The 9,709-nt window shown below is 41.7% G+C and overlaps 1 protein-coding gene across 3 annotated transcripts in view; it reads right to left on the reverse strand.

Moving 5' to 3' along the window:
* LOC107670586 (A-kinase anchor protein SPHKAP-like) overlaps positions 1-9,709 on the reverse strand; it is a 53,511-nt gene that overhangs the window by 14,385 nt on the left and 29,417 nt on the right. For 2 of the 3 annotated variants that reach the window (XM_016463225.1, XM_016463224.1), the window contains exons 4-7: positions 5,645-5,704; positions 5,154-5,291; positions 4,799-5,057; positions 80-3,437 (exon numbers count right to left, since the gene is read on the reverse strand). In XM_016463225.1, coding sequence (XP_016318711.1) covers positions 80-3,437; positions 4,799-5,057; positions 5,154-5,291; positions 5,645-5,704 — 3,815 coding nt within the window. Of the gene's footprint in view, positions 1-79; positions 3,438-4,749; positions 5,058-5,153; positions 5,292-5,644; positions 5,705-9,709 lie in introns of those variants that run through there. The other variant, XM_016463226.1, reaches the window with a different exon arrangement.

Here is a 9,709-nt window from a genome sequence, read left to right on the forward strand (position 1 = left end):
CATTTTGCTGTGAGCAGTTATAAGAATTAAGGCTTAACCTCTGAAAGAAAGGTTGTGGGTGCTTTTATGTAGACTGTACCTGCTTTTGGTTGCGGTCTCATTCTCTTTGCCACATTGTGGCTGGATCTGATGGGATGCTTCTGTGTGGTGGGGACCAACCCTCCCCCTGTCTTCTAGGCCCTCTTCTCTTTGATCTGGTTCAATGTGGATCAAGGGTACCTCCCTCTGTCCACGCCATGCTTGCCTCAAACAGGATGAACTGTGAGAGCTGCCGCTATTTTCTCGATGCTCTATACTTGGCCGGTTTCCACTATTTTCACGACGAGACTGTTTAAAGCCATGTCTCCTTTCTCCAACTGGAATGTGTGGCTGACAAGCAGCCACAACGCCATCCTGCTGGCCTCCAAGCAAGGATTTGCCACTCTCTACGAGGTTAGCAAAGAGCTGTACATGTGGCTGTGAGTCTGCTGAATCGAGCTCCATACTGTCCTCTGAGGGCTCTGCAATTATCTTATTCTTGCGCATTAGAGACTCGATAGAGCTGGCCCAGGTTTCATGAATCAGCATGTCTGTGATTTGGTCCGTTTGGCCACGCTTATACAAGCATGAATCTGACTTGCAGAGTCCCGTTGATGACACAGAGTTGGTTGGATAGATGTTGAGCGAGTCCCCGTGTACATTTCGTGCAAAACCATCGAATGAATTGGCCTTGATGGGTGAGTTTACACTTAGTCTGGAATCTGAGGATCTCCTGTCAGGAACAGAAGACTGACGGATACAAAATGGGGATCTGGGAGACGGGGGTAATAGGCTATTACTCCACTCTTTGGTCTTGGTCAGACTGTAGTCCTTGTTCTCTTTGTCCATGTCACTCAGCATGAAGCGATAAAACTCCTCAGTGATACTCTCTGTGCTGGACTGCTTAGAGAGACAAGATGATGTGCGCACATTGAGGTGTCCATTTTTTTTACTGGCAGCTTGCTGAACAGCTGCTGCAAGGATGCTGCTGGCATTTTTCCCAGCATAGTAGTCCAGTAGAAGGTCAAACCCTCGACCTTCTGTCTCCATCTGGTTCACCATGAACCGAGAGAACTCATCCGTAATGCTCTCACAACTGGACTGCTTGGAGATAGAGCTACCTCTGCTTAAATTATGCCCAAGCCTGTTTCCCGGTCCCAAAGTGTTTGAAGTTCCAGAGGGATCTGCGTCCTCCTCTGGAATGCTCTCGTAGCTTGACGCTTTCCCCCTGCTGCTCCATCTCTCACACTGTAGGCGGCTGCGAGATGACTGGCCAGATTTGGAAGTGTCCACCACACTCAATTCTGGGCAGTTCATTATCCTGGCTGTGACCTCTGATGCAAAGAGTGCAAATGGATCAGAGGTGGTAGGTTCGTCTAGATTGACAGTTTCGTCCACGACGCGGTTGACCAGGCGCTCCATGAGTTCAGGCTGTTCTTCGGTTTTACGTTTGATTTCACTGAGACGTGGAGGTCTGTGTTTCTTAGTGACTGCGGTGCCATTTTGTGTCTCTTTCCGCCGGAGGGCTGCAGCTGTGCGGCAGGGCAGAAGCAGTCCCTCTGGACCTTCCGATCCACCCTTTAAAGCGCAGAACCACGGCTGCTTTCCGCTCGAGTTCTCCAGGCATATCGCTGCCAGCTCTGTAGCCATGGAGATCACTGTGGTCGCCAAGTCTTCAGCGAAGCATGTGACAGGAGTTTTGGACTCACATGAATCCATTTTAAGTGCCACAAGTGCTCCTGAAGAGGACGATAAAGACTGCTGCCTGGTCTCGCTCTCTCCTCCTGCCCTCCCTCGTGTCATGTGAAGTGGTGAGCTTTCAGCTGAAGGGAGCACAGAGTCTGCGTTCTTGTCAATCTTGCCCAGCTGCCCTTGCATGTCAGATTGCTCTTTGACCATAGTGGCAGTCACTCTGTTCAGAGTAAGTCTGTAGGGTCCTTTCAGTTTTGGCTCATTTTCTCTCTCATCCTGTACATGCTTCTGCTCTCTCTCTCTTATCCCTATGAGAGCAGACAACGTCTCCACACTGCTTCGCCTCTCGCCATGATTATAAGCCTGGTTTGGCTCAATCAAATGCTGTAACTGGCTCAACGCTTCTCTGCCAGACTTGGTATCAGCCTCATACTCCCTAAAGCTGATGCTGCCTTCTTGCCTGTCACATGATCCCATATTATATTTTGAAATGTCACTGATTTTCCTTGATGTTACACATAAGACATCAAAGAGCAAATTATTCACACAATCCAAGAGGAAACCCTCAATGTTTGGGGCATCTTTTCCTGGACCCTCAAGCTCTTTTCTCTTCTCAGCCTTCTCAAGGGCATACTGAAAGATATTATCTGATATTTCCTGGGTAAAATTATCAAGATCCTGTTGTTCCTGATAGGGCCTTCTTGAATTTGTGATGCCATCCACTATTTTGTTATGTGTGGTCTCAAGGAAGTTTGCAACACTTGAGTAAATTTGTCTGTGGGTGAGTACAGCTGAAGCTTCCCTGAGGAGAACTTCAGCAACATTGGCTCTGAAGGCCTCAACGCTGGTGCCCTCTGCAATGCTACAGTGGAGAGGCACTGCAGTTGAAGCTTGGGCAACTGACAGAAGTCCCAACGAGGCAGAGTACATGTCTGTTGAGTCGTCATTATCCCCAGAGTCATCTGATAGATCTACTGCGGCTATGGCTCCAACAACCTGAGACATTCCACATACTGCAGAGGAAAACGAATACTCCTCTTGATCGGTCTCACTCTCTTCTTCCTCACACTCATCTTCTTCTCCTGACTCCAGTGTGAGTTGTTCTGTGACCTGAGGGGTGGTAATGGTACCAATGACACTCGCAGCACATGCCAAAGCTATTTCTACTGGCTTAGTGGCATGTCCGATTGCTGAGTTGTGCTGGGGGTGACTACCATGCTTCATTTTGGCACTGTTTACTCTATCATGCTCTGATGTCCCATGTGACTGAGCTTCCGGCCACTCTGTTACCTCCTCACTGTTGTCAGGACTCTGGACAATCACGATTTTAGGAAGTTCAAAAGAGCAGGCTCGAGCCCTCTGTGGCTCATCAGTGGAATGGCTTACTTCACTTGAGTGCTGCGAGGTGGTGGACACACTCACAGCTGCCTCTGTGACAAAAGAAGGTTCGTCTTGTGACAAATGAATAAAAGCATCCTGCAGGACTGACTCAGCCAGATTGGTGGCATAGTGACCGGCTGACTCGCTAGTGTGATGATTGACTTTTTTTGGGGTAGCAGGTGGGCCTCTTGAGAAGGCGGAATATGTTCTTGAAAGCCTTTGGGAGTTGGAAGAGGTGCAGAGGGTTTCAGAGTCCTCACTATCCTCTCTCTCTATTTCACTCCTTCTTTGAGCGTGGGCTGCTCTCAACACCTTAACCGACTCGGGCATGATAGAAATCTCAGGATCTGCAGAAAGAAAGACATGTGGCAGGGTTGGCGAGGAATGTGGTGGGGGGCACAGAGAGAGAGAGAGGAAATAGATTAAAGCTAGACCTCTGAAAATGGTTTCATAATCCTACACAAAAAGTCCGATTTAACGCACATGTAAATGAAACCCATTCACAGGCCAAGTAAGAAACTAGTCACAGAAAGACAGAAAGAAGATATGAGCAAGTGTGAGTGAAAATAAAGGACAAAACTGAGGAAGGAGGTAAAAAGTGTCAAGACTGATCATCTCCTGTCGCCTGCTATGTCCAATGTATATAGTGAGAGTCCAGTCAGAGCTATTCATAGCACACTGTTGTATTTGTATCAATTTTTCCTTTTCCATAACAAGACCATACAAATGCAGATCTCTATCTGGGCCGATCTGATTATGAATATTACATTGTCTTTGAGGAGAGCATAACCTTCACACGAGAGAGAGATTAATTATAGATTAGCCCAGCAAAGCCCAGTGTGTCTTGTCTCTTTAATATTAGACTTGGGGTGAGTATCGCCACATGTAGACATTCATAGGTTTGGCTTACTGTTAGAGGCCAAAGCAGTAGTTCAGACATGCACAATGGAAATGCACAAGACATTTTGGGGACAGTGCTTCTTTGTTAGACAGTCTTCCATGGCATATTTGCAAAAACAACCTTCATAAAATGTTTTGGTATTCTTCCCATTTGTCTTTCTTTCTCTATCACACACAAACTCATTAACATAGACTGAAGTGAATTCATTGTTTCACTGCTGTATGTTCTTGTGCATCCATGCTTTTGCTTGGTTACTTTGTATCTAAACAAGTATAGCAGATTGCAGTTCCGATTAAGATTATTATAACCAGTGCAACCTAGACAAAAGTCGGGATCCAAATTATTCCCAAAGGCAAAACTAAAGACTTTATTTATATGCTATTTATGGATGCAAATTTATGTGACATGCCCGAATTGTTTTGAAAACCATAATCTCATTGGTAGCGACTAGGGCTACATTGTGTTACTAAACTAAGAAATAGCCTCGGGGTGGAAACACTCCCAAACAGTCCTCCGAATAGGGCCACTCTTATCGAAGCAGGCTCACAGATACTGAGAAAACGTAAATGGCTGAATGCTCTTTCAGCCATAATTCAAGCAATTTTCCATCTATTCACAAGGTGGACAGGAGGAAAGATGCAGTGAAAGTGCCAGAGCTGCACGCACTGAAGTTGAGTTTTCTCATTACATACGAGCAACAAGGACATAGAAAATACCATACAGGAGATAAGATATGGAATTAGAATGAGGTTGCTGACTGGATTTCTGGATGGAGCTGGATTTCTGGGTGGACTGGTAGATGGATACCATTTCTGAATGGGTCATCCTCGCTGTCTTCCCCAAGCTGTTCAGAGGCAGTGAGGAAGTCTTCCTCTATGGATGAAACAGAGCGGTTGGTGTCATCTTCAGCAGCCCGATGACCAGCCAATCGGCCATGCCTCTGCCTCTCTTGCCCTGACTGTAGTCCAATCAGGAATTTGTTGATCTCAAAAATTACACTGTTGGTTTGGGTAGGGCGGCGCCCACAGGAACAATGCACCAGACAGACATCCGCTGTTCTCTGGCTCTGAGATACACATACATAAACACAAATACTGTTCAACCAGGCAGACTGTAAGCTGTAAAATTATGTAAGATGTTCCGGTCTATATTCATATCTTACCTGTGGGTGGCTGGGGTCATGCTGGCAGGAGTCCGGTGACTCTAGGCTGCTGAGAAGCAGAATCTCATTTTCTTTGGGTTGCCGCACTCCGAGAGACTCAATTAACCGTGGCAGCTCTGGCCACACTGAGGCTAGTTTCTGTGGGGAAATTTATGCTAATATTCAAGTCACATAAATGTGGGTCTTTGCTTGCATTATCTCGGTAATTTGTGTCATTTCTAATTTCCCTTTTAATTAGATGAAATATTGTTTATGTCATACGCTTAGGAAATGATGAAATACATTCATATATTCGTTATTAACTTTAAATTAATTAGAAATGAGAGGGTGGAGGGGCGTGGATATTTATTTGGATATTAATGAAAAAGTCAACAGGGAATGACAAAACACTAGACTATTTATTAGTAATTGTTTAAAATGTTGCATATGCTTTCATCCAAAGCAACCTATGTTTTTTATAGCAGTATATGCATGCAAGGAGAATTTCCCACCTTAACGTAGCTGTCGTCATGCCGATCAGGGGTATGTCTGTCCAGGTTTACGAAGCAAATCTGGGAAGAGAGAGGCTGAGCTTAGAGAAATAACCACATACCTGAAAAGTAAAGTATCTGTACACGCGTTTTAGCACAAAAACACACAACAGCAGCACTGGAAATCTTCTCATCTGTCGCAGCTTTCGAATGGCATGCTCCATTCCGCATATTCATCACTTTCATTTACAACATGTCAAATCTTCTGCAGCGTTGCCTAAAAGTGACATATTTGCTCTGAATGTAGTGAATAATGACTTAAAGGACAAGTTCACAGATTTTCAACCAGTTTTGTTTTGATACAAAGTCAGTAGTATATGTAAATGAAAAATGTGTATTGTTTCTCAATGTTACCTTGTCACTTGTCAGCGAAAGTTCACCGGATGACACAAAAATGCGTAATTTTATGTCAAATGGTGCACTTTTGACAGCTTAAGGCTTTTGTTAAAACTACAGATTGATCATCCACATTTTTGTATACCCAATCATTGGGTATCAGATCAAGCACTGCAGTTTTTCTATGTTTCTTCTGGTCATGTAGCACCGATTTTAATAAAATCTGCTGCATAGACAGTCAAGTTTGATTAAAAGCCCATCTTGCCAGCGGTGAATTACCCCTTAATGTGTTAGTCTTTTCCTCTCACAAAGCTAACGCTGGGCTTTAGAAGACTTGGAATAAAGTGTACGTGTCACACGGACCATTTTTATGGTAATTTTATGTTGTTGTTTTTTTTGTCGGGTTTGACAACTGTGTCACTATGAACTGCCATTGCATGGAAAATATTTATTCTTTTGTGTTCCACTGACAAAAAAGCATACAGGTTTAGAATGGCACAAGGTTGAGTAACTTTAAGCAATTGCATATAAAAAGCTTTGTCTCTTTCTCCCCCATGTTTACACAGCTTGAACAGCACTTATTATCACTTATTTATCACTCTTTACTGTTAAACAAGGCTTTCTCGCTCTTTTTTGTCTGCGTTCATCTCACATCACTCTATTCACTTGACATCATTTTGATTTTGAGAGTTTTAAATGGTTCTTTAATGTGGGCACACATTGACTCTCACACATACACACACTCACAGAGGCTGCACCTTACTGATTCTGATGACTCATCTGTATCTTAAAAGCATATCATGTTGCTAGTCGCATGTTTATTTCAAATGTGTCCTTGTGGATGTGTGTGTGTGTGTGTGTGTGAGAGAGAGAGCTCTTCTTTCACTCTTCATTTAAGACACTTAAGATCACATTAGTGACAAATGTCTTTGGAATCTGTAGGTTTCTCTGAGAAAGGATGGATTTCACCCTCAGGTACCACAGATGTAGCACTTCATCTCTCTTATTCCAGCTGCTGGTTCTTAATGCAACAGTAAATGACCTAGTGCATCCATAAGGGTTTATATACTAAGTGTATAAAGTATGTTAATAGTTCTGGCCTGAGGAGTGCATCTGCTATTTAAAAAAAAGATAGACAATCACAGCAAGAGAGAGAGAGAGAGTAACCTGCCATAATTGTCCTGAACTGTCATATTCACATAAGAACTGATCTTGCACTGGAGGTTTGGAGTGTCTCTGCTGTCAGGTGGCACCATTAATGTATTGTGGTGCTGAAAGGTGGCTCAGTCACTGCCTTTTTCTGACACACATGCCTAGTAAACAAATAAATAAATAAAAAACACAATGTGCATTCTTAAAATAAATGGTAGATCTAATTAGAATTTTTTTAAGATAATATGCATTGTGCTTGCAAAAGATGCTGCCACAATATTAAGGTGCCGGTTTGCGATCATTCTGAATGGTTGCTAAGACTTTGCTAGGCGACTGTTGGGGTGTTCTGAGTAGTTGCTAGGTACCATTTGCAGAGAGGAAATTAGCTCGTATATGACGCAGCAAGTGACACAATGGTTGCTGTTTGTCATTAACATGCAAGGAAAAACTATAAAAAATTATAATTAATTAAAATTAGGATTAAAGCATATTTTTAAATAAAATTAAAGCAAAACCATGTTTGGAAAAACATATTTATGACTGGTTATGTTATCAATTTAAAGCAATAAGGTCCTTTTGTACTGTACCCAATTTAGTTGAACTTGATGTACTAAAATAACTAAAACTGGAAAAAAAAACTACATAGACATTTTTTTAAAAAAAAATCAAAAACTATTAACAATGGCAAAAACACACAACTTAATTACTAAAACTTTAACAAGAATTAAAAATAAAATGGAAAATATAAACATAAAAACAAACTCAAAATATTAATACACGGTTGAGATGGATGCTTCAGGTGAGTATAGTGATGTTATGGTTATGACTTTACTCATTAAATGAAATTGGAAAAGGAATGGAGGAAGTGAGACAAAGCGGAAGTTAACAGCTGAGCCTGAATTAGACTCTCACTATTTGCATCTCACTAACACAATACAGAACACAATCCTCCCACTCGCTCATTCTTGTACTCTTGCACATCTTGTCCGATTGCCCATCTGTCTGTCTGGATTTCTGTACCACACTATAACATTCATTTACTTCAGTGTACTTAAACACCACATACTGGATGCTCTCTCTCTCTCACACACAGACACACACACACACACACACACACACAGGTTTGTTTTTATGGTTTATGGGGACTCTCCATAGGCGTAATGGTTTTTATACTGTACAAACCGTATTTTCTATTGCCCTACACCAACCCTACACCTAAACCGACCCCTTACAGGAAACTTTCTGCATTTTTAGATTTTCAAAAAAACTAATTCTGAATTATTTATAAGCCTTTTGAATTACGGGGCTATTGCCCTACACCAACCCTACCCCTAAACCTACCCCTCACAGGAAACTTTCTGCATTTTTAGATTTTCAAAAAAACTCATTCTGAATTATTTATAAGCCTTTTGAATTACAGGGACACTGAAAATGTCCTCATAAATCACCTTCTCGTTGTAATACCTATGTCATACCCATGTTATACAAATTTGTGTCCTCATAAACCACATAAACATGCACACACACACACACACACACACACACACACCACATATTTGTTTGTGTATTATGGTGAGAACGTTCCATTGATGACTTCTGTTCATACTGTGCTAATGATATTTTCACCCAGGCTCATTGGAAAAATGTGCCTCTACCTACATTTCAGCAAAACTCCAGCTGAAATGAACACTAGAGGCAGTAAAAATCCAACAACTTTTATTCCTTTTAACACAAATTATGATTAAAGGGGCTGATTATCGGTTAAAAAAAGATTGATTTTCATGTGGTTCCTTGCTCCGTATGTATGGTATTTCCAATGTAGTAAACTTGCTCAGTAGCTCACCTGGTACAGTTTTACACTACCGATGTGGAGCGCTTGGGTACAAGTCACGATAAACATGAGTGATGATAAAAGAGACCAAAAACTTGATGAAGAAAGCTAAAATGGCATGGTTGCTTCAGCCATTGTGTTTTTCTCTCAAGTTTGCTTTAACACGGTTAGGTGTAGGGCTGCACGATTATGACAAAAATCATAATTGTCGATTATTCCCTTGAAATTGTAATTGCAATTATTAATTACGATTATCACAATTTACATTGAATGATGTTCAAGCAGAATAACATAAGTGGACTTTGAACGATTAATTGCCGCTTTGAATGATTACGTAATTGTGACATCCATAATTGTAATTGCGATTAGAAATTCGATTAATTGTGCAGCCCTAGTTAGGTGGCAATTTATTTTCATGTTATTTTAACATCACTCACTGGACATTTAATTCCCGAACTGTCACAATGCTTACAAAAACCAGTGTAATAATACTTTGCCACATTCACATCCACCGGATTAAACAGAACGCAATTTTAGTGCCACTCACTGGACATTTTACTAATACTGAAAGTGTCGCAAAATGTGCATAAGCAACATTCTACCACTTTGCTCAGGCACGTTTATCCAATGAGCCTTTCAGCATCTTTATGTTTTCATTAAGATGCAGAAAAACAGTAAAAAAAAAAAAAAAAAAAAAGCTAGGCTTT

This window comes from Sinocyclocheilus anshuiensis, unplaced genomic scaffold, assembly GCF_001515605.1.
Source record: "Sinocyclocheilus anshuiensis isolate Anshui unplaced genomic scaffold, SAMN03320099.WGS_v1.1 scaffold140, whole genome shotgun sequence".
Classification (NCBI taxonomy): domain Eukaryota; kingdom Metazoa; phylum Chordata; class Actinopteri; order Cypriniformes; family Cyprinidae; genus Sinocyclocheilus; species Sinocyclocheilus anshuiensis.